At 30.9% G+C, this 26071-nt stretch overlaps 1 protein-coding gene across 1 annotated transcript in view; it reads right to left on the reverse strand.

Annotated features, from left to right (window-relative positions):
• The window catches only part of nAChRbeta1 (nicotinic acetylcholine receptor beta1), a 682881-nt gene extending 657959 nt beyond the window's left edge, over positions 1 to 24922 (reverse strand). Inside the window, exon 1 of the mRNA XM_081748586.1 lies at positions 23675 to 24922. Within this exon, the coding sequence (XP_081604712.1) occupies positions 23675 to 23744 (70 nt within the window). The 5' untranslated portion in view covers positions 23745 to 24922. The remainder of the gene's footprint in view (positions 1 to 23674) is intronic.
• Between the last annotated feature and the right edge of the window lie 1149 nt (positions 24923 to 26071).

Here is a 26071-nt window from a genome sequence, read left to right on the forward strand (position 1 = left end):
CATCTTAAAATTGTTCTCGCATCTACGCCTAGGTCTTCCTAATGGTCGTTTTCCGATTGGTCTTCCAGTCAAGACTTTGAAAGCGTTTCTACTTTCTTCCATTCTAGCTACATGACCTGCCCACCTAAACCTCCTAGACTTGACGACCCTAACAATGTTGGGTAAACCGTATAAATTATGTAGTTCCTCCTTATGAAGTTCCCGCCATCCCCCATTTCCATTCCTCTTGGGTCCGAATATTCGTCTCAGGATCTTGTTCTCAAATACTTTCAGTCTATGTTCTTCCCTCAGAGTAAGTGACCATGTTTCGCAACCATACAGAACAACAGGCATGATTATAGTTTTGTATATTCTAAGCTTCAAATTTCTCGACAGAATTCGCGACGACAAGAGTTTGAACCGAATAGTAACACGAATTCCCTGCTTTTAGTCAACATTTAATTTCTTCGTAAACATGATTTTCGTCTGTTAATATTAATCCTAGATATTTGAAAGTATCCACTTTATCAAAAGTATTATTTAATATTTTAACGCATCCATAATTTGCTGTGTTCCGGTCCCGACGCACTCTCATGTATTTAGTTTTCTCTGCATTTACTTCTAAACCCATGTCCCTGCAAGCGTTTAATAAGATCTCTGCATTTGTTTCTTTATTCTCCTATCATCCCCTATTAAATGTACATAATCAGCATATGCCATAACCTGGTGAATATCGTTCAGCTCTAGACCCTGGTTGTTATCTTTGATTTTCCTTACAGCGTATTCCAGAACAAAGTCAAATAATAATGGCGAATCTACTGAAGTATACAAACTTATATTAATAATTGAAACCCCTATCTGTTATCAATCTACTGCGTGTGAATTTCGTAAATTTATTGCGAGTACATGTCCTAAGACAATGGATTTTTTGGGAAATTTATTGCCCCTCATGACCTACGTTAAACTCTCTATGTAGCCCGACAGAAATTTTGATTAATTAAACACGTTGCAATTTGCACACCTGTCAAACAATATGTTGTAGCAATTTCAGTAGCAGTCTTGTATCAATTTCTGTAGAGCAAGCTGGTATTATTAGTATTTTTTCGCATTAAACGTTACTAAAATTGTAAAATTTCAAGAACCTTAGATTGCGGGGGAGCATACTAAATGTAGTGAATGAAGTCCCTTCATTGCTTCACTGTGGCAAAATTTTATTACTTTGGTACAATCTTGTCAAAAAATATTGACCACCCATCTTGCTCTAGATTTCCATATTCTGGCAGCCTTAAGTGGAAAATTCTAGTACTTTAGATCTGAATGAAAATATCAATTGGTAAAACAAAATTAATCCCAACTGTAGATAAGAGTACAGGGCTGGCTGCATTCTACTAGCGCGCAAAAAGAGGCGAACGTATGCGTTCGTGAAATATAAAACCATCAACGCGCACTTCTAATTCTGCGTTGAAACATTTTGATTTTTGACCAAAACAGATAATGGTAATTTTTATCTTTAGGAAAGCAAATTCCAGCTCTGCGGGGACTCATTTCCTGTAGTACGAGGAAACATATATTATGAAACGTAGCAAATTCTATTGCGTTTGACAGCTACTGTCAAATAATTTTGTCGGGCTCTTTAAGATAAATCCCTGTTTTTTTTTTTAATTTTCTTTCCTCCTTTTCTAGTTCAAGTGTTTCTGAGACACCCCTAGTTCGATGTTATTAGTTGCTGCAGGCTCGTGATAATGAACTGAAGCTTTGCAGTAATTTTATAACATTGATTTGTCTTTAGTTTAGATTGTTCATGCCTTTAGTATGTATCTGCTATAGTAAAAGTGTGAGCACCACCGGCTACTATCACAATATAAGTACTGGCAAAAAATGTTTTGTCAAGGGAAACATATTTAAATTCATGTATGCGCTATATTTTTAAGTTTAAAATAGGTTTCTTGAATTACATTTACAGACAATTATCCTTACTGTTTAATGTTTAAAAAATAACTATGTATTAATAGCTGCTAACATTAGAAAAGAAGGTATCCGCCAACAATATGAAAGCAGAGACATGAAACTTTATACGCGTATTTTAAGTTACTCGAAACTGTATTATCCGAGCTCGCGCCAAGTGAACTTTGTGGTGGACAAACATCGTGTACCTGGGTTTTCTCGAAGTACTCCCGTTTCCTCCCACTTTATTCATTCCATCATTCCATTCATTGCTCATCATCACGTCTCACCTATCCGACATAAGCGTGGGACGTAAAACTTTAAGATTCCATTTCATTTCATTTTTTAAAAAACTGTTTTCTTTTCAGTGTAAAATTGGTGGAGCTTGTGTCAAGTACAAAACACGGAACCCCTGGCCAAATATGTGAATCTTTGTTGCAGTGTGTCCTCTGCCCTTACAAAAAGTGAAGTTTCTCTTACATAAAATGGTATGCATTTCATATTCTATTTGCAACTTAGAAGAGACTGTGCATATGGAATGTGTGCTATTATGTATTAAGTTTGGTGGATAAGCGAAATATAAGTCAACTACTGCCAAAAGGTGTTTTACACGGTGTGGTATCACTGCAATGTATTTTCTGGTTATAATTTTATAACACAATAGCACAGATCCTATTGTTTCTGTTCTCCCAACCTACGCCCTTTCAAAGAGAAGTCGGTAGTTTTTGAAACTAGATTGTACATTCAGAAATTGTTCCTATATTTACATATAAAGTCTACGAAATTCGCCATTTAAACAAATAATCGAATGAAATAATTAATGATTGGGCATTATATATCTATAGTGAAACGAAAATTTACAAAATCACATTTTTTTCAGTGTTGTAAGCTAAGGACGCTACCGTATCAGAAATATCCAAATTTTGGTGACCTCTACAGCAGTTATATAATGTAATTGGAATACTCGATAGGACCGATATCACAGATTTGAAAGTTTTGTAACTTGAGCTAAAACTGTTATTTGACACATACTAGAGACTTAACATCATTAAAACTTATATTCTAAAATTAGTTTTTGAAAGATTACGTTCAAATATGTATATGTTTTTAAAATGTTATATTTTCAGTACATCATTGTAGAAAGTAACGTATTCGTGAAGTAGTAGCTTTTCAAGCATTAACCACAGTCTTTGTGTTTTTATCTTTACAGTAAGGTATAAAATAATGTTGTTTGTGAATCTAGTTAAATTAAATCACACAAAATCATACCATTTGCTTGTATTCTCGATATTTCGTTTCCTTGCCTGTTGTAACAGCAGAGGAGCAAATATTTTATCGAAAGTAGATTTAGTTATGACTGACATTCGATTGTGGGGACCCGAAGCAAGGAATAAAGAAAATTGAATTCAAACTCCTCAGCTCTAATGGAATGAAAGACTTCTCTTACTCCAGCCACAAGAAAGCTACAGAAATATCCAATGTTTTTCTTCAGTAAGAAGAGAACTTTACATAGCAATATAACCATTTTATATTTGTGAAGGGTCGTAAGTAAACGATAACTTTGTACTTACAACACATGCAACCTCAATAATAATAATAATAATAATAATAATAATAATAATAATAATAATAATAATAATAATAATAATAATAATAATAATAAGTCTTATAATAACTTTATTTTAAGTGTTCCGAACATTCCGCAAGCAAAAATGCAGTCCCAAAAATATTACGTAAAATAAAATAGATAGATAAAATATTACGTAATATCACTTAACACGATACGCTACAAGTAAATAATAATTGTAATGAATTATAAGTCGATTGTAAATTTAGCGGTTCGGATCCTGACAGAAAGTAAATATACACAAATTCTTTAATTCAAAGTATTTTCAAAACAAAGATCTAATAAAAATGTCAGGTTATTAAAATAAAATTTTCTAAACAATGTAATGGAAGTTTCATTAAAATAAGTTAATATTATTTTTTATATTTGCAAGGCCTTCAAACTAAAACATATCTTTTGTTGTTGTATTAGTTAAAATATGCAGGGATAAATGTAACATTTTCTAAAGATTGGCAGATAATTCTTTTGATAAATTCAATATAATAATTAATTTATGTAACAAATACTCTGTAAGGTTTTTAAAATACATGATTATGGTCAGTTTAAATTATAACATTTTGTAACTCTTTTTAGTATCTCCGATTTCGAATTTAACGTTACCATCAACGATTGATTCCTTATTCTATAATATAATGCTCTGATAGCTACATTTTGTAGACAATATTTGCGACAATATTTATTTTCTTATGTTATTTTAATTTTCTTCTGTTAAATAGACTTTGAAATTCCTAACAATTTAGTCAATATTCATAATCATAAAAGTAATAATTCTTTTTCATTATGTAACAAAGTGGCCTGACAAAACATTTCTTAACAGCTTCTATATTGTTTATTAGTGTGTTACAGGTACTGTTCGATATGACTGAACCAATCGCTGGTTTAGATGTAACTAGTGTCTTGTATAAATAAACATATGAACTACCATCTTTAAACTCAGGCCATGTATCAATCCTAAAACTTTTCTTGCCCTTTGTATCATATTTTATATATGGATGTCAAATTTCAGTTGCCTGTCATTTAAAGTACCTAGACCTTTCATTTGTTCTTCTTTGTTTATTTTTTACTCCATTTATTGTACATGTATTAACAACATATTTATTCCCGTTCGTAAATATCATATATTTCATTTTTCCACGATTGATTTCTAATAGTTTACTTTTTCGCAGTTAATAATTATCGTATTCCTTGTTAACTATTCGAAAAATGTTCTATGTCATCTGTGTACAATTAAATATTTTTGAATATTTGATTTTTCGGGTAAATTATTCATAAATAAGAAGAAAAGGACAGGTTCTAAGGGAGACTGTCTTGGTATTCCCTTCCCTACTTGACCTTCACTAGATGATGCACTGCCAATTTTCACCTTAAGTTTTCCATTTGATAGGTAGTTTTCACACCAATTCATGTATGTAAATGATAATCCGATATTTGATAATATATTAAAGAATGGAGTCGAAAGCCTTTAACATATCGATAAATATAGCATCAACCTGTAAGTTACTTTTTAATACAACGTATGTGAAGTCAGTAAAATGAATAAGATTAGTTACAATCGATCCGCCTTTCTAGAATATATGTTGTGCTTCAGTTAAAATGTTTTTTTCCATTGAAATATAAATGCTCATGAATAATTAATTGAAACGTTTTAGAAAACACAATCACTAAACCCATAGGCCTATAGTTTTCACATCCACCTCATTTGTAAATCGCCATAAACTATACTTCTTTCCATTTCGAAGGGAATATTGTGTGGCCCCTCGTAGCGTAGTCGCTAATACTCTCGCGTTTGGTGTAAGCGGTCCCGGGTTTGATTCCCGGTGGGAACACTCGGAAAAGTGTAAAAGTTTTTCAGGCCAGCCATCCTGAATGAGGTTTTCCTTGGGCTTAGTGATTCACAGTAGGTCCCTGGCAGCTTCCTTCCTTCCCTTTCCTCTGATAATAGATTGCCGAGGGACGTCATCTAGGCTAGGATGGTCATAGATGCCGAAAACTCAAAAATCTAAATCCTAATCCTAATTGAAGGGAATACTCCAGTTTTTAAAGAAATATTATGTAATATTTAATATAATAAATAATAATAGTAGGGTTTAATGATTTACCATATATTTAGATAGCAAAATGCTCATTGATCAAGTGGATGTTTTTGACTATTTAAAAATGACGTATAGGGTTTCTATCAAGTTTTTCAAAATTTTGAAGAAATGCAAAAATTAAGAAGTAAGCTCTACTACTTTTTTTGTTTGGAGTTGAAAATCAGACGTGGATTTAGCAATTGACATAAGGCTTCTCCACAAAAGACGAGAACCGTGATATTTAATCAAAGGAATTTTAGTGTTTTCTACTTACATAACATCGTGTTCCTCCTACGTTCCAAAATAGAGATTTGTCTTGTCCATCGGATATTCTTATCGTTTACAAATTCACCCTGATTTTCCTTTCCAACTTTGAATTGTTCACTCAATTCATCTTTCGTGCTTCACAATTTATTCTCAGTGATTATGAGGATAATTTACTAGGGAATATTTTTACATTTACTCGTAATAGCTAATTTGTTAATGCTTCATATTTAAATACTTTCTTTCATGTACAGCGATGGAAACACATTTGAATACATCTCATATACATAGTTAAATTCTAGCAAATTCCCACCGCAGTATATTTGTCTATAGAAACGCAGTTTGTATCCAAGGAATGCTACTTTATTTTGATAATCTAAGCCATCGTGTAACGTGTTTAGCTAGTAATTGAAGGTCGTCAGACAATAAGACGAATGCAGTTGTGCCTGAAAAACTGTCTGTGCTTGCAACATCAGGATGATGGCAACGAACGTTCATTGTCAAATAAAGTAATTTGGGGCAAGAATATGTAATGAAGTAAACATTCATCTGAAATGTCTCTCAAGTGGATCCTTACATGTCAGCCACTCAATATGCTAGCAGTGGTGTTTACGTGCCATTGCACTCCGAGATATTTGTGATCACAGAACAATAGAAGCTAACGCAAAAGCATGTGTGCAGTCAGCCTAGCATTCAGTAGACGTTGTTCTAGCAAACTGCAATCAACCATAAGAGATCCATATTAATTGCCGTGTTCCGTCCTCGAATAAAACCGGTGTCCGATACTGTATGTTCGTCACGGTAATACGGACAAAACATCATTCACATAATCTTATGGTTATATTGCATGGTTAATTATTCATGCACGTGCACCAAACTCTCGCTGGTCGATCCTGATACGTTCGAACGCTATTCCATTTATATTATACCTTTTGCTAATAGTTTTCCAGTTTTGCTTGAGCATGCTCCATTCCGAAGGCAACCCAGATAGCTCTTTAGCGTACGACTTCTGAGCCAAAGGCACAACTGAGCCTACGCATACATCTTTCTGGTGAAATTCTAGTCATTAGCAGGTTATATCTCACCATACGAATCGAGGTAGTTTGGAAGTTTTCTCATCAATCTTTTCTGGTATTGCAATTTTGAAGGACTCCAGTGTATGTACTTATTCTAAAATCTACCTTTTAAGATAAAAAATAATTGTATGTGTACACAATGTGTAAAATGTATTATTATAGAAGTATCGATGGAGAATACCTCTGAATATTATAATCTTTTAGTTCTCACCGATTGCAAAATATAATATTTTAGTTGTCACTGAAAACAATTTTCATCTAACCCTTCTGCATCAATTCTAAGAAAGAATAATTAACGCAATATCTTACAGGTGTGAAATGAAAATTCAATACTTTGTTAAATTTAGTTCATATTTGCCGATTTAATGAATAAAATATATCAATAACTTCTTACATATAATGAGGAGAGTAAATAATATGCATCAACAGAATCTGTCACTCAAACATTATATTATGTTTTTTTTATTAGTTACGAGGATAATTACACTAATGACACTAGTTATTAAAAATAAATGTTCCACGTTTTTAAAAGATTATAGAAGATTAAATTATTCTTTCATGCAATAGGACTGATTTCATTACTTTAAAATATCAATAAAACAATCAATTCGATGTATTAGGTATATTATAAGACCAGGGGCATAGACCAATTCCGTTATTAGTAAGTTACGACAGAGGAAATTGTTGAAAATAGGCAATTTTCAATCTAAAATGGTGGATTCCTTTCCAATCGCACTAAACGTTTGGGCTTTACACAGGTAAGACGTCCTATATTAAATGAAAAAGCAAAGCCGCCAGTTCAATACGGTGTTTCCTTGGGCCTTCCAATTGCAAAAACTCAGTGTTATTGGGAAACAGATTTGAGATGTTTTAGGTTCCCTCACACAACAATGTACACGTTCACAGTGTTATTCTTGCGTGTTTTTACGTTCCGTACAAACAGCGTAAAGTGGAAATGTTACTTTTCAGTTAACACATGGCGTCTTACCAGTGTATAACCCAAATGGCCTAAATGGGAATTGGAAAAATTCCAGAAGTTTAGATTGAAAACCGCATATTTCTAGGGGTTTTGAATATATCTGTATATATTTATATACTCATATGATATTTATTTACCAAACAAACATCCGTAATTAATTCCCAGTTAAATATAGTGGATGAGGGTCTTTTGCTGTAAAAGTTACGTTGTTACGTTTTGTGTTAATCAGTGAGTCATTTACTGCCAATACATGAAGGAAACCAATGTATACCGGGATAATCAAAATAAACGTAAGAAGCACTTGGAAGGGAGTGATAGCAAAACATTCAAGTAATAAGATATTTTAAAGTATCGTCTCAGTGTTCTTTTCATGAAGATGAGAGAAAACCTTGTAAAGCTTAGTCATAATGACCGACAATCGGACTGAAACCTCGGACTCTGTAATGGTGAAGCATGAAAATTCGCTGGATAATGCATAAATGTAGCAACGTGTCAGTAACGGAACCAGCATTCAGGGTTGAATTTTTAGAAATACATCGTATCAACAGTTTATATCTAATGGATTACGCTAGACTTCATACCAATTGGCAGAGCAGCTGTTACATACTGATTCAATTGTGGAGATTGAATAATTTAACTCTAGTAAATAAGTTTCTGTTAATTCGATGCTTCTTCATGTTTACTCGTGAAAAATTCGGAAGAAAAAAGATTTACATTCAACGGTTCAAGAGAAACACGTAGTAACAGATTATTCTATAATTTCTACTTTTCCCAAACGCTACGGAGCTACACTAGAAATACAAGCTATGTCTTCAAAATTTGACATTCTTACTTAATGAAGCACACATACTCAACACTACTACAGCAAATAACATATTAGATTGGTTACTTATTAATATATTGAGAAAGAGAACCAAGCTGTAATATTATAAATACTTTTATATTTTATTCAATAACTTAATTAACTATAATGAGAAAATACAGAAATAAAACTGGCAATAGTGATTCCTCATTTAGATGTTAATTTTGTGGTTTCAATTAATATTTTTTCTTGAAAATAATTTTCACGTACATTTAAATGGGAATTTTCATTATCATTGTTTAATTAATTGCTGTAGCAACGTTAATTGCTTAATATTATACTTATAATTAATATATGTCAAAACAATTGTGTATACGGATGAGGTTAATGTTCTTTCATTACATACTAATAGCATATTTATCTCATCATTTTAATCAGCAAATAACTATATCTCATTATGTAATTCAAACCACATAAATTACGAATCTAGTGTAATGACGAGTAATAGAATCTGATCTCGATTTCCTACTTAACAGTTGAATAAAAACTAGAGTAAGACGGAACAAAATAACATAAACGAAATGACATGAGAGTATAATACATTTAAAATTGAAATAAATGGTGTTGATTAAACTAAAATTATAATATAATTTTGCTGTGAAGATAAAAGAAAACAAAAGCTTACTTTGGCAAGAGTTTGTCATTGTCGTTAAAGTTTCTTCAATTTTAACATGATGTATTCGGTATTTGTAGCATTATATCTAAAACTTATTTTGTATTATAGTTAGAAATATTAGAATTCAACACCAATCTTTGCATGAAGTAAACTTTCTGAAGTGCGAATCATCTTATCCTCCTATTCGTTCTTAGGAACTAATAACACAGTCTTTACCAAACAGTTGTCTGTTTCAGAACCTAATTTCGTGATGAAGATACCATATTTTTTGTCTGTTGTAAAGAGCTTGAATACAAACCTCTTAAATACCAACCAAACAGACTGTGATATCTTGAACTTGTAGATTGGCTTTATAACTTTAAGAAAATACATAACGTATTACTTTCTAAATAGTTATATAAATCTTTGTAAGTTAAACTGATCGTTTCATTTACAAAGATTTATATTAGCTCTCTTGTCACTTCAAAATTTTGAACGATTTTCAACATTTTTGTTTTCGACCGACGATAGGAGAGACGGTAATATTGTAATCTTGTAAATTTCGAGATTTTAACGAATTTACATGTTTGATGACGTCTATTATACTGGAAAAGTGATTTTGAATATCTAGCTTTCTGTTCATTCGTCCTATGTGAATATATTCATTTGCCTAGAGGACATACCGACCAACGTATCCGCACCAAATTTAAAATAAAATTACATATGGTTCTTAAAATATTCTTTCTACTCCGAAAAATAAGGATAGTTTATTTAATGGTTAACAATAAAAATGGTATTTTCTCAAAAACAGCTCTAATGATTATGTTTATATTTCATACATCAATATTTTATTGACAATTCTATATTGTGGTATAAATCGTTCGTTTGGAAAGAATCTACGAAAGTTCTTTCCAGAAACTTCTTATCAAACATTTCTCAAGTGATATTTTTCATATACTATAAATGAATACATAATAAATATTCTAACAATATGAAATTATTTATTTGTCCTAAAAAGATCTACGTACGAAGGGCAGTTTATTCTTGAGGTGAATTTTGTTCGCTTTATTTTCTCAAAAATGAACCTAAAATTGGATGTTGTTCATATTTCATAAATAAATATTTCATTAATAAGCTAACAGTAGGACGTAATTCATTTGTCGTTACTAAAAACCTACTAAAGGTAGTTTATTCTTGGGGTAAGTTTTTACCGGAAGATTTTCTCAAAAACAAACTCAACCAATGTAGTTGATAACACAAATATTTCATTAATAACCCGATAACGTTGGGTAACTTGTTCATAAGGGTTGCTTGCTCTTGAGGTTGAGTTTCTTTTCAGGCGGTTTTCTCAAAAATGACTCACATCTTTTGTTCATGTATCATAAATAAATATCTCATTCATAATCATGTAATGTTGAGTGACCCACTTCCCGAAAAAATATTAGCATGGGATATTATTTTTTTTAATATTTTCTCAAATACGAGTGATACGATTTTGTTGCTATTTTATAAACAAATATTTTGTTAATATAACAATATATGGCATAAATCATTTCTCATGAAAAATCCATACGGCATAGTTTGAGTTGGAAGTGAGTTTTCTTCGAGCGAATGACTTAAAATGACTTAAAATTTTCTTCATCTTTTTTTACAAGAAACTATTTCTTTAATAACTGTAGCACAATATGACGTACTTTAAGAAATTGGAGCAACAAAGTTTAGTGCTTTTGTCACTTAAATTTTGACCTTATGCCTGACAATACTTCTATTGTTTACCTGGGTTGTGTAGTTATCATGAAAGGTGATAATTGTCTACTGTAGTTCCAACGGGAACTTTCTTAACATTTAAAATTGTAACAGTTGGTACAACGCAAGGTAAGCAACAAAGAAAGTTTCTCTATGTGTAAATGTTCATATTCAAATTATGAGTATTTCATTCACTTTCAGGAAGTTCAAAATTCCATCCCAAAGTGGTTGATTTGAAACCAACATGGTTGAACAGTGATAAAGTAAGAATGTTTCTGAATCGTTGGACATGAAGGCATGCAATTCCATTTATTTGGACTTTTAATTCAAGTGATATGAATATTGGATCATTGGCAATAATATAAATTACTCTATCTTAAAGTGTTGATGGGAGCAACAGCTTAGATTTTTGTTTAACCTTGTGGGCCTATTTAAGTAATTCAGGAAAAATATCGGTATCCAGGATTTCGGGGAGAAGCAAATTTAATACTACAGCTATTCCAATGATAATTTAATGGGAAAGTTTAGTACGTGTTATGCACATTTATCACTTTGTATTTAATTAAATGTAATGAAGAAAGTTACAGAAATTAAAGTACTACAACATTACTTTAAAGTATATATATTAATATTTAAGCAACAATAAAAGTTTTACCAGGAAACAGAAAGATAGTAAACTATTCTTATTCAGTTTCAGAATCCTATCCCTCTACCTTTGTCTATTATATAAGTTATCCAGTCCTTAAAATCCTTACTGGCAGGAGCAAGTAGGTTTGTGATATTTGTTTATTTTATTCTTGAACATGGAAATATGTTGTTAATTTAATATTATATAGAACCTATTTGAGAATTGACATAATTAAGTAGAGAGAAAGAAAAGTTATTGTTTCTAATATTCATAAACCGTATTCATACAATAGATCTTTTCACGCCTGTTTAAAGCCTCCGGTTTCATCAAATCTTAATACGACTAGGTATTGACATTTGGAATGCAAAAATTGTTTGAGAAAACTTAGAGTCAATCTGCACATCACACTCCCAAATGTGATCCCCACAGTCAAGGTCTATTAAATAGCTTTTCCGCGTTTAAAGAAACACAAGTATAAACAAAGGAAAACATAATAAAATGTAAGAAAAATCACATTCTATAATTAAAAATAATATATAAATATGGTATTTCAAGAAAAGACGAAATATTAATCATTTCAGAATATTTCTGAAAATTCAATCTTTAAATAATAGAATGAACGAGTGTATGAACCATACTTGATTATACGTAAATTCTTATCTTTTTAAAGTATAGAACCTAACAGGACGTGAAGTGTTAAGAAATTGATGGCAGGAAAATTTGCAGAATAGCATAGTCTTGCAAAAGGGTATAAGGGTAATTCGTTTTATCGCCTTATTATGTGTATGTGCAAACTTACAACTTTCAATATATTGCTGAGTTTAAACCACAAACAAAAGGTTTAATTCTTATGTTTTAAAAGGCACAACACAAATTTGAGTAAAATCAGATAAATTAATGGATGGTTTTCGGGAAGTAGACGTACAGACAGATTGATGTTCAGGCACAGAATTATTTAGTCACTTATATACGCTTCAATAATATATATATATATATATATATAAATCTAACATAGTGTGTGTTTTGATTAAGATTAAACATTTCCACATGGTTAGGAGTTGTTGATATTCTAAGAGCAAAGTGATTTAATTCAGTTAATCTTAGATAAAACGATTGACGAGAATTTTCTCAAATACTACCCTATAACGCATCTTTAATTTAAGCTTCTTAAGAAGTATATCATTTTCGAGAGGTTAGATGGATTAAAACTATCTTTAAAAATATGTTTAAGTATATGCTGACTGAAGGTTATTACTTTTCGCGCATAATGAAATTTGCTTTCTTTAAGAATTCTCAATTTTGCTTTTCAGCTGGGTTTGTCATGGACCAAGACCAGAGGCAGTGAGATAAATTTACATTAGAGTTTGAAAGCAGGTTTCAGATTTTTTTTAAAGAAAAAGCTTGATTTTATGAAATATGGCTTTTTCTTTTTCTTTCCAGAATTAAGAATGGCTCTTATTTTCGAAAATTTAAATCAGTCAAGAGTAACGTAGAGGAAACAGTTTTCAACTGAAATATCTTCCACTCGTTCTACAAGGCATCACAACTTTATCAGCAATAGATCTCTTTCACTGTCAAGATATAAAAAGCAAGCTACTAAAATACTCTCAAACCATTAAGAAAAATTAACTATTACGAAGAATGAAAGTTTTACAATCGTATAAAATGTTTATGTTTATGATTTTCACATTCTCTGGTTGTTTATTGATTTGATTGATCAGTATTTAACGCTTCTTTTCACCTTCGAAGCTAGGTGTAACACGAATCTAAAAGTCTAGCATGATATTAAAATCAAAGATACCCTCAACTGAAGCTAACGCGGGTTTTCAGTAGCAAATGTGAATATGTTAACTGTCTTATAGAGAGGTGGAATAATTCCATTGAACAGAATTTGAAATATGTAAACTTGTTGTTACCCTCAAGCCTTCGGCTCGTCCACAATTTGCATTTGAAAGCTACATATTTTGGCGTTAAGTAGCAACTAGCGCATCTAGCGACAGCTATTATTCTATGCACTGTTAAGGATTAGCGTGATTGACAGACTCAGACGTTTTCCATTTATAATAAAGATTAAGAACATTTAAACATTTTAGTATAGTCATTTATGCAACCCGCAACTATTATGTGTTACTCACAGGTTGATATGTTTTTGTTTTACAAACATAAATTGTTTATATGAATAATTAATGATATCTAAAGATTTTCACGTAGATATTTATGCAACATGCAACTCTTAAATGTTTTCAACTTTACTGTTTTATAAATAGGATTTAGAGAGATAATTACAACATAATAAATATCAGTTAATGCAAGTCGAGAATGGCCTGAAATAGATTTATCTTTACCAGTTTTATTCAATTTTATTCTAGTATACGCTATAACGAAAATAAAAGATAGCAACTATGACCTAGAGTTGTATGTTATTCACCAGGAAATGTATTATGCTTATGTAAATTTGATAGGAAATGATAGAAAAACAATAGAAAGTAATGCAGAGGTCTTATTAAACGGTTGCAGGAATATGGGTTTAGAAGTAAATGCAGAGAAAACTAAATGATTGGAAATTCACCGGGATCGTAATACTCCAGATTATAGATACGTTTAAATATTAAATGATATCTTCGGCAAAGTGGATACTTTCAAATACTTATGATCAATATTAACACACCAAATCCCTATCCACGAATAAATTAAATGTATACTAAACTCAGGGAATTACTGTTGTTATTCAATTTAAAATATTTTGTCTGCGAGAATTCCATCGAGAAACTTGAAGCTTAAAATATATACAACAATAGTCATGCCTGTTGCGCTATATGGTTGAGAACAGGGTCGCTTATCCTGAGGGAATAATGCAGGCTGAAAGTATCCTGAGGCCAATATTCGGACATGGAGAGTGGCAAAATCTTCATAACGAGAAACTGCTTAATTTATACCGTTTACCAAACATTGTTAGGATCATCAAGTCTGGGAGGTTCAAGCGAGGAGGTCATGTAGCCAGAATGAAAGGAAATAAGAATGCTTTCAAAATTTTAACTGGAAATCCAATCGAAAAAAAAAAACATTAGGAAGACCTAGTCCCGGGTGGGAGGATATTATCTAGATGGATTCCGCAGAAATAGGAATCCAAAATATAAACTAAATCCAATTGACTACAAACATAAGTCAAACTTTTTTGAGTGCAGCATTGAACCTCTAGGTTTCAAAGGCTATAGAGTTAGTTAGTTAATGCAATTATTCAAGGAGTTCTCACTTAGACTGAAATTTGCCTTATTTCAATTTCATATTGTTATACATGAACTAAACCATGTATCATGCAACGAACCCAAGAGCTACTAAAACTCTATATCTCAACTCAGAAAACACGTAACTTAATATTAAATGATGCTGATTTTTCTAAAACATTCTAAATTATGAATACTTACATATTGCTATATAATTAATGTCAATATTAAAAGCTTATTTAAAAACATTTTCCTAGAATGCATACTGCCAAAAAAATATTTAAGTAGCCGATAAAATCACCATTAATTTTATAATGTAAGAATTAGTCATATATAATAATGTTTGGCGTATATTGCGGTAAGTATTTTTAATATCTTATTATTGTCTTTGTGGGGCGCAATAGTTCTTCTTAAAGTCTCGAGTTTGATTCTCGAATATCGAAGTCTTCAATGAAAACTCGAACATAATGAAAACGGGTTTTCAGTCGGCAATTTCAGTATATTCAAGACAAAGAAATAATTTTAAGGGAACAAATACATTGTATTCTGAAATTCAAAGTATTCAGAAAGAGGAGAAAGTAAAATTTTGTGTTTTAATATTTTTTAACAAGAAAGCCAGTGAATCATTGCTATCTAGTTACAGATAAAAAGAAGAAAATTCTTTTAAGAAATTATGTTCGATTTCTATGGAATAGGAAATTGTGTTTTAGTTTAGGTAAAAAGAGGAGTGGCGAATAAACTATCTAGGAATTGCTTTGTCATATCAAAATTAGCTTAGGACACCACATTCATTAAGAATCAAATAATCTATTTCACAATATTTAAGAAAGTGAAATGTTACTGTTTCAGCTTTTGAAATTGCCTAAGGAGTAAAGCAGTAGACTTATATTTAGTACTGTATAGTTATGAAATACCTTCAACATAAATATAACCGGTTTCTTAATTTACTATAACTGCAAAATGGGCTAATGTTTCAATAGTTACTTTCAGTTTCGAGATGGAACTGAATTGAGGTAGGGATAAAACCAAGTATTCTGGTTAAGAACTAACTTCTTATAAGTTATCAAAAATGTATCTTAAGTACAACTTCACATTTAACTTTGTTTCCGAAAATTAAATGTGTTTCTTTTTAATAAAATCTTTTTTAATGTGCAATGTACGGTACATGTAGATCGTTAAGGCAATCTGACACCAAAATTACGCACGGTAGTTGCTTAACTTGAATTGTTGCTTTAGCAATAGAGAAAAATAATGAATCTATTTCTGTTCAAACGGACTAGATACATGAGACATAGTACTAAAAAAAAGACAAGATTTCTATTTGGACACGAACATATGCAAAAATATATTGTTTTATATCCATTTCGTTAAAGATGGAATTTTTGTCAGGCCAATAGAATGCGCCTCATTATTCCAAAGTAACGCTTTGTTTTTGAATCTAGTAGTACACTTAATGTAGATAAAATCAATGAATAACATGTGTAATTACATTAATCAATCAGATGATGTACGCTTGCTGCATCACACATTACGCATTAAGAAAAGTGTAACAATTGGGAAAAGTTTAGTACATAGATTCTTATTTTCAATATTTATGGTACTTCTGAACTAAAAATTCTGTTTATGCATTGATTTTCGTGTAAAAGGAATGATGTATTACGGGCATAAGATAATATCAATATTAGATTTTAAAACTGATGGAAACTCAATTGTAATTTATAAAGAAATAACTTCAAAATAGATAACTTTGCCTTTCCACTTAGTACGGAATTTCCTCTTACACCTACGATTAGACTTGGGTATTGTTCTACTAGATATGTTCTACTTGTGAATCTGAATGCTTCTTGACTCTAGTTATGAGATATTTTTTCTGGTGTAGTTTTATAGAATTCTTCTTAGTTTTCAGGTAAACACCAGCGTTTAATTTTAATGAAATATCTCGTTTTTTAAGAACTAATTTCAAGTTTAATTATGACATTTGATATCTTCATGTTCTATTATTTCTTTTTGCATCATAATCTCCATAAGGAAACGAATTGTTACATTACAATATTTCATATTTGCTAGATAATAAGTGGGTAATACTTAGTAACTTTTAATATTTATAAATACTTAACTAAGTACAACTTTATGAATCTTAAATAATGCATGATAAGTTGTTCTAAATAGAGTAACTAGGATCAGAGTGGTGTACCCAGAAGAGAGCAAACCTTCTAGTTTTTTTTTTGAAATCATAGTAATTCGTATGGAAACATAGTTAATTCCATGCATGATCAGTATTGCTTCAACCACACACTGTAGTTTGTAATTTAACAGAAAATTAAAATACTATTTCCCTTAGCTTCCTACAAACACAAACCGCGAATAAATGTATAGTAGTCGTTTGCTAAAAAAAACTTCCATTTTAAGTATTCCCACATTCAGATTTCAGGGAGAGAGATATATTGGCCAAGATTGAAGACAATTTGCAGGTAAAAGATTATGCAATTTTTTTTGTATTCGAAGTATGGACAAGCTCAATATTTTTATAAAGCATCATAAATTGGTCTATAATCACAGTATATTTCTCAAATGTAAAAACGAAAACGAGAAATAATTTGAGTGCTGTTACATGTAGTGTTCCTATATATTATTTAAATTCATGTAACTAAAGTTTTTCATTACTTTCCTAAATACATTTGGTTGTAATATTCTACTACCTGCAAATCAATTATTTCCATTGTAAAAATACTGTTTACTCTTTCTTATTGTAAAGGACCTTTATATTAAATTTCCAAGGATCCATAACAAGGATTGGCATAGTTATAAACGGAAAATAACTAAATTTTTCAATGAACAAAATATTAGTCATGTAAAAAGAAAGGCAAAATAATGGAAATGAAATAATAGTAACCACTCTTTGTCTCATATAACTAATTCACGTTGTATACCTACATGGAAGGAGAACATTTTGAACCCACCACACCTTATATAAGAGAATTAATGAGGTAGTTGGTAAATAGAAGTAAAACGATAATGTGGGTAGAACCATAAAACCTAAAGAAAACAAACATTAATTCATCAAATACTGGAATTAAACTAGGTATGATCTCACACCAAAAGCTATCATGTCCCCTATAAAGATTTTTTAAATAGAAGAAATATAAATATGTAAACATAAGCAAAACGTTCCACTTAAAGCAAAATAGTATTCACAATCTGTAAATAAGTTTAGTTATATTAATATTAATATTCTCTCTACGAATGTTTCATTGATTTAGTTAAATTTAGAAATTTTTCCAGCTAGGTGTCAATTATAAAAGTAAATTTAGAAATCATACTGAAGCATGGTAAGTTTCGTTAAATATACTTAGCATTTCATTAGTATTTATGAGATATTCGGTCAGCATCGGATTTAATTACACTATATATATTAATCAAATATATTTTAATCATGTTACATTATTAATTTTCTTATTTCTTCGTTTCAAGATACTTTAATTGATCAATTTCCAACTAAATGTCTTTAAGTAGCATATTTAACAATCAAGATTTATCTTATAAATATAGTTTCAGTAGAATACAGAATTATTTATACTAACTATACGACAAGAAACAGGAAACAATAATAATAATAATAAAGGAATAGACACAATACTTTACATAATAATTAAAATCAGGATTTCATCTACGGGGTAAAACTATGTGCTTTATGCTATTTCAAATAATATAATACGTAATAATTCAATACATTAAAATGTTGATGAATAAGGAAGTAATAAGATTTGGACTATTTTAAAATAATAAATAAAGATTAATATAACATTAATTGTTTATATCAAATATCTTTAATACTCTTTACTATATTCCTTAATGGCTGACTTCTACAATGCGTATTAGTTGATTTAGTAATTCAATTTAATGAGATGTGTTTTTATCTGTATAAGATATAAACTTGTTATAAGTCATAATCATACAGAAGATCTCTTTAATTCCTTACGTAACAGATTCCTAAATAATTCTAAATTGGAACATATATAAATAACTAAAATATTTATTAGGAAAATCCCAATTATTACTCACAATTAGTAATAAAATGAATGTTAATTCCTTATTAGGCTTAAACAATTTATTTAAAATAATTTGCTACATTTTAATTGTGCATTAGTTCGGGATGTAATTTATCTTAAAAGATAACTACTATAACTGCGTGTACGTAAATCTATAAGTAAAATGAAAATATACCGTAAGCCGAAAACCTGGTTGCATCCATTCTACTCTAAAAATAAAAGATTAGTAACATTTAAAACCTTGTTCTTATTTTAACACTTACCGCAAAATATTGTGTCATCTTTAATGTACTACAGAGTCTGTTAGAAGTATTTTAAAGTGTTTCAAGCAAAATGGAACATTTTGCATGTCATTTGACTGATTAATGATAATAGCTTATTTTGTTCAGCAACATCTCTCGTTCAGTAGCGAATCTTCTCGAATCATATTTAATTTATTTGTATATTTAATTATTTTTTTCTGGACAGTTTTTCAATGGGGTAATCTCCGTACTTTTATGCATCTGTCTTATAATTTCTGATTGGTTGAATCAGATAAACTACGTAACTTTTCTATGTACAAATATATGAAATTCCTCAATATATGAATAATAGGAACAATTTTGCCTTGAAAAGTTAACCAGTAAACTACATAATAAATAGCAAGTAATGGTACCTTTCGTAATTAGTCACACACTTTCTCTTAGTAATTTATACATATCGATAATGTTCAAACATCTAGAGTTCAAGGTAACGAAATTTCTAAGGGCTGTTACTACCATTATAAAATTTCTTTAAAAAAACACACATCTGGTTCACGAATAATTGTTTTCGTCGCCAGTTTCAAATCCTATAGAAATCCTATAGAACGAATATGTTTGATGATTAAATGAAATAAATAGCATACTTATAACTTACCATAAATGTTATTCAAATAATAAGTTTTACATAAATTTATCTTGAATACTTTTATTGAACTTATTAACCAAAACATATTATTTATAAAATCAAAACAATGTTAAACATTTATACTACTTACTTTATATTAATGTAATTATTTTGGACCTTAAATAATATTTTTAGGTAGGAGTAAATGTCATTCAGTGAGAGCATACTCAAGTAGCAGTTGGATAGAAGCGTTTTCAAAGTTTTTGATGTTATACTATATAAGTAGTAAAACTGGTTTTTAATTAAAGTTCTAAAGGAATGTTAAAAATATAATATTTACCTAAATGTTTTATTGAATGATTTATAAAGAATATGATATTTACGAAAATTTGGAAATACAAATTATTTTTGTTTCTACATAAATTGCTTTTCTGTGTTAAATAATCTTCTCTAAAAGTGTAAACAATAATGAAATATACATTAACGCTAATGTAAGTAGTAATGTTCTCAACATTACTTAATTATTTATTAAATAAATTGTTAATTTCATACATAAACTGTTCAACATAAACAACATAAAAGATTGAAACGCACAACGTTACTTACGATCATATTTGACTCATCTTTAAAAGTACTAATTATGTATGTTTTGAGTTGGTTTATTAGCCACTTTAAATACAGATTTTAAAAGTAAAAGTGTGCCGAGTATAACAACATTTTTCCACTACAATAACAGTTATCTGCTATGTGAACACTATTATAATATTTATTGTATGTCCAGTGTGATTTCTAAAGGGAAATTCAAAAGTACGAAAGATGTATTATTAAAATCAGTACAATATTAATACGATGATTAAGGACAATTCTTGTGTCTAACATACTTAACTTCGTGTGAAGGTAATAAAAACTTTCTCAAGAAAGCTTGAAATACTTCTGTGTAGTGACAAATACTACCCTGTGTAACCTCTCAAAGGATAAACAAGTTTTTTTTACGTATCTCAGTAAAATCTTACCAGTAGTGAGAACAACAATAATGAATATTTTAATTTGTAATGCTAATTGCTGCCTGTAGGACCTAAGTTTTGTATAAAAGTAAGGTTGTGAAGATGATTTTTTAAAAAACACAGTGCCAAATTTGATCTAGACGGCCTTTTGAAGGATAATCAAGTACTTTGTTCTGTATTTCAGATAATTGTTCGTTTATAAAAGTATCAAGTATGATTAAAGTTCCTTTTATCTTTTGTTGTGTCTTAAAATGCAGACAAAACGAATCAAAACTTGCTTTCAAAAATGTCAGTTTAATATGCATGCCTTAAGTTAATAAATCTAATTTAGATTCAGTTAAATAGTTGTGGATAATTCAAAATATATTAAAGGCACTCTATAATTTAGTGACATCTCACAGAAATACTCCACAAACTAAACTCATAATCTCATTTGTTCAGAATTTTGTTGCAGTTCCTGATATAAGAGAGTGGAATAGTTCATTTTACTATGCAATTGCAGCTGTGTAATTTACGTGACTGTATTTTCTACGAGATTTATAATAATTTATTAAATTAATATTTTAATTAATTTTAATTATTAATACTAAATGTCTTAAAAGTGTTATATTTAATTATTTCGGAGGTAAATGTGAAATAGTACTATTAACTTGGCATGTAGTAGCCAAAAATATATGAGCTTCCGCCAAGTGAACTTTGTGGTGGATAAACACCGTGTGCGTGGGTTTTCTTGGGGTTCTCCCGTTTCCTCCCACTTTCTTCATTCCACCATTTCATTCATTACTCATCATCACCGTCTCCTTTAGCCTAACCGGCATAACCGTGGGACGTAAAACTCAAAAATTTCATTTCATTTCCAAAAATATATGATTAAATCAATTTGAAAAACTTGTTATTTATATGGATTACGTTATATATATATATATATATATATATATATATATATATATATATATATATATATATATATATATAAAGTTTTTGTTATTTGTAAACATAATATAATAAAACCTAATTTATTTTCAATATATGATATAATTAATACAAACACAATATTTTAAATATCAGTGCCGGATATTTTAAAATTGAAATAAATATTATAGTAACTACATTTCCTAGTTCATCCTTTCTTAATACAACGTTAATGCATGCTTATGTTGTGAAGAGAATTTGGTGTATCAACAAATTTTACTTTCCGTATCATTCACTGACTCATTGCAATAAAACAGTAATATTCAATCTCTATGTATTATTATTAAATATATTAGGCGATTTTACATTGTGTGAGACGGTTTAAATTTAACATAAACAAACTGAAAATGGTCTTTTTGTACTTTTAAATAAAATTATGGTCATCACTATTAATATTTATTTTGAACTTAAAGGTAGGTTATATACTTTTATTGTTTACAATTAATAAATACAACAAATTACACACATAATTATCATCCTTCCATCCCTAAAATGCCTTGCAAGGTCACTCTTGAATCCGCCCTATTTCACCAATCATCGTCGCAATGGACTAATCTGTGCTGTTACGCAGTAACACCATCTTGCGGAAGTGGCCGCAATTCACAGGCTATGTAATTTTTACCCCTTTCCCTCCCCAGTTCTCTCTCTCTCTCTCTCTCTCTAGTTCTTTCACTCGATCTCGTTACGACTGATATGCAGTAACAAATGATACCTGCAGTAAGCGAGTTCCGAAGAATTAGAAAAAGAAGGAATATAATAATGCTTTTGGGAAATACATGGAGACGTTTTTGGAAATAAACATATGAACTTCAATTGTAGGACACTAGAACAAAACTGAAACGAAATGCCTCGTTTATATTGATCGAGATGTTCACCAGATTTAAAAATTTCTCTAGGTGTGTCATGGATACAGTGTTTGTTACAAGAAACTGTAAATAAAGTTTGAAATTGTCATGAGCTATCTAATTTAATTTCTCTGTAATTTCAAGGCACAAAATAATTATAATCAAGAGAATAATAATTTATCATATTATATAGTTAGCCTTAAAAGCTAGCTTGAAATATCATATTGTTTATTTTTTCCTTTGAATCGCTAAATTTTATGTCTCTTATTGATTCATGTAAATCTGTTGTTTCCAATTCAATAATTTCGAGAAGTTATTAAACTGAAATACACGTAAATTTCAAGTTTAGTCCTATTCACATGAGGATACATTAACCACGGAAATATACGTATGTTCTTTGCCAACATTAAAGTAAAACTACTTTCTTACTAAAAATCTTTCTTACTTTTTGTATATTACCGTTTAGCACGTTAAAGAACTTTTTCCTTTCTTTATAATTAGTAAGTAGTAACCTTACAAATAAGTTAAGTAAGTAACATAGGCAGTAGTAATTATTGCAACTTGTTATAATAGAGTTTATTGACTTTAAATAAGAGTTATTTTTAGATATGTTTTAAGAGGCATGTTAAATTCGCACCAGTCACAAGCTACAACGAACAAAACATTGATCGTTTGCTCAAATAGGGAGTGGTTAGTTACACGTTGGTCGTAGAGGAAGTTGTTAAGGAATGCATTATAAACATATTTTAGGGACGAATCGCTGATTTTCAACAAATATTAACATATTTACAGAGTTATAAAAGAATAAATACATTTTATAAATTAGTTATAAATTGCGGGAACGAACACAAAATAAACGTATCTCTCAAAATATGAAAACTGATTACATTTATTAAATAACGTTAACTAAGGTTAATATAATAACAAAATATTTAACTTACCTGGCAATATTAGTAGCCAGAGGATAATAAGCGAGCGTGAAGAAATAGGAGCCACCCTGTTCCCAGTCATATTACACACTGAGCACTTTTCACCTCAATAGAAACTGCTTTTGACGGCGTAACTTTTCTTCCTGTTCTACTTGGGACAGTGGCCTAAGTTTTCGATTAAGGTTAACTAGGTGCAACGAGCACCACCCTTATTTCTGTCATTGCAGGGTTACAACGGCTCCAATCGCAGATGCTATGTCGTCATTACCAATAAAACATTGAAAGTTAACAACAATTCTAGTTTTAACGCTCCTGTAATTGTTTGAATATGTATACGCCCCGATCGGCCACTCACATTTCAAAATGTCACTCATGTTTCACTGTTATGCATTGAGGTTGGATATCAAGGGGCACTGTTATACAAAATAAATATGTAACTGAAAATGTGTCGTCTCCTGATTGTTGCTAGATGACACGAAGTTCACACAACAATAAATATAAGAAACAATAGTGCACTGTTAGAAATCATCTCTCGGTTGGCTTTCACAATAATCACAAAAAAACAACATAATATATACTATGTAAAATTTAACAAACAGTAAGTCAAATAAAAAAAGCAGACAAAGAGTTTAAACAACTGTCTTTTGTCCACTATATCAGTGTCATTGGTGAATGTCTTGGTGAGTTCCTTGTTGTCACACTTACTCCATAATGGCCATTGTACGGGACAGCTGACGATAACTTCTGTTGTCCCGTTTTCGCCAGCCGAGTTGTTGACTTCTCGAACTCAGGACTTCTCCTCGAAGAGCCGGCGAGGATGCTAGATTGTCCTCCTTGTCGTTAGACCACCTTGACATCTAATGCCGAGTTGTTACGCGAACGCCCGTCCCACAACTGCGTGTGTATGTAGTGAGCGATTTTGTGAGTGTGTGTGTTAGTGAGTGAGTGTATGTGTGTGTGAAAGAGAGATAGTAAGGGAGAGAGACAGAGAGAGTGAGAGAGAAAGAGAGAGAGAGAGAGGAAGAAAAAGCGAACGAACGATAGATAGATTATGTCTGTGTTATTCGAGAAATATAGAGAGGACCCGCAGTCGAATCCTGGACAACAAACAGCAACATACAAATAATGTTACTGGTCGGATCCTTTTTTCCTGTTCGGGACAGGTAATAAAAAAAGAAACCCCCTTTTTGAATATAAACTTGCGGGAGGGTTCGAGCTTTTACGTATGGTGCTTTACCCTCTTAGATCCAGCACCGGGGCTCCCCCAACAGTTAATAATGCACAAACGCGCAGACCGACTTCGTCGACCAATCCGGTGAAGCGTTCCTTCGGGGCTAGGCGATACCTAAGTATCGACCAGTACGACGGGCGAGGATCGTGGACCGGACCTGGGAGTTGGCTCTAGAGCGGGTGAACGAGTGTAGGAGCTCGAAGCATGGGGAGCGAGAGGGGTAAAGGCTATAAGTTGAAGGACGAAAAATGACCCTCCTCTCCCCCTAAAAATTAAGGGTAGGAGAGTTTTCGTGGTTAAAAAAGGCAAGGGAATGGTTTCAGAGAATCCATGAGGCAGTACACTGGATGCTAGTTTTGTTCCAGGAAGGGAGAACACGGGAACACATGGTGAAGGTTTCGTGTGTTAACCATATCTCGGTAACCCAAGGAAAATAAGAACTCTAATAGAGGTTGACTATGTTTCCCAACCTGTTCATTGTAGCACATCAGTGACTTGCGGTTTTGATTTTAATGCGTACGTTTACAATACATCAACATAACCAATACATTCATTCTGCTTAATATGGACAAATAATTCAAAATTGATAACAGTGTACTAGTTATGCAAATTACAATACAAATTAATTTTTACTTTCTAAGTAAAAAAAAAATAGTATTCTAATAAATTGAAGTCAGCCATATTAATAAATATTGAAATTTGTAAAGTTTTACGCTTGAAAATCTAATATTTTATAGAACAGTCATCTTTCAATTTCTATAAATATATGTTTGAATCCGAACTTCTTTTCTAAAGTATTGAAAAGATCATTATATAAGTTGGCCTGAATATTGGATTTTTTAAAGAAAGATTTGTTTCCAAGTTAGCGAGTAATTGAGTTAAATGTGATAATATCTGGAATTGAGGATTAGGTGTAAACCAGTTGTTATGAATTTTTGAGCTGACTAGTTGTAGTTGTTTCGCCGTAATTTACATATATATTGTAGATATGGACTGCGTGGCTCAGTGGTAGGACACTCATCGCTCGTGCGAGAGATCCCTGGTTTGATTCCAGTTCACGTCAAGCATGCGTTATGCTGTGCGTGGGTGTTCTCAGATTTCTCGTGTTTCCTGTTGTTTTTTCATTATACTATATCATTTATTAACATCATCGATATATATCTTTTAATATCGGTTCA

Source organism: Thermobia domestica, chromosome 2 (genome assembly GCF_964235325.1).
Source record: "Thermobia domestica chromosome 2, izTheDome1.hap1.1, whole genome shotgun sequence".
Classification (NCBI taxonomy): domain Eukaryota; kingdom Metazoa; phylum Arthropoda; class Insecta; order Zygentoma; family Lepismatidae; genus Thermobia; species Thermobia domestica.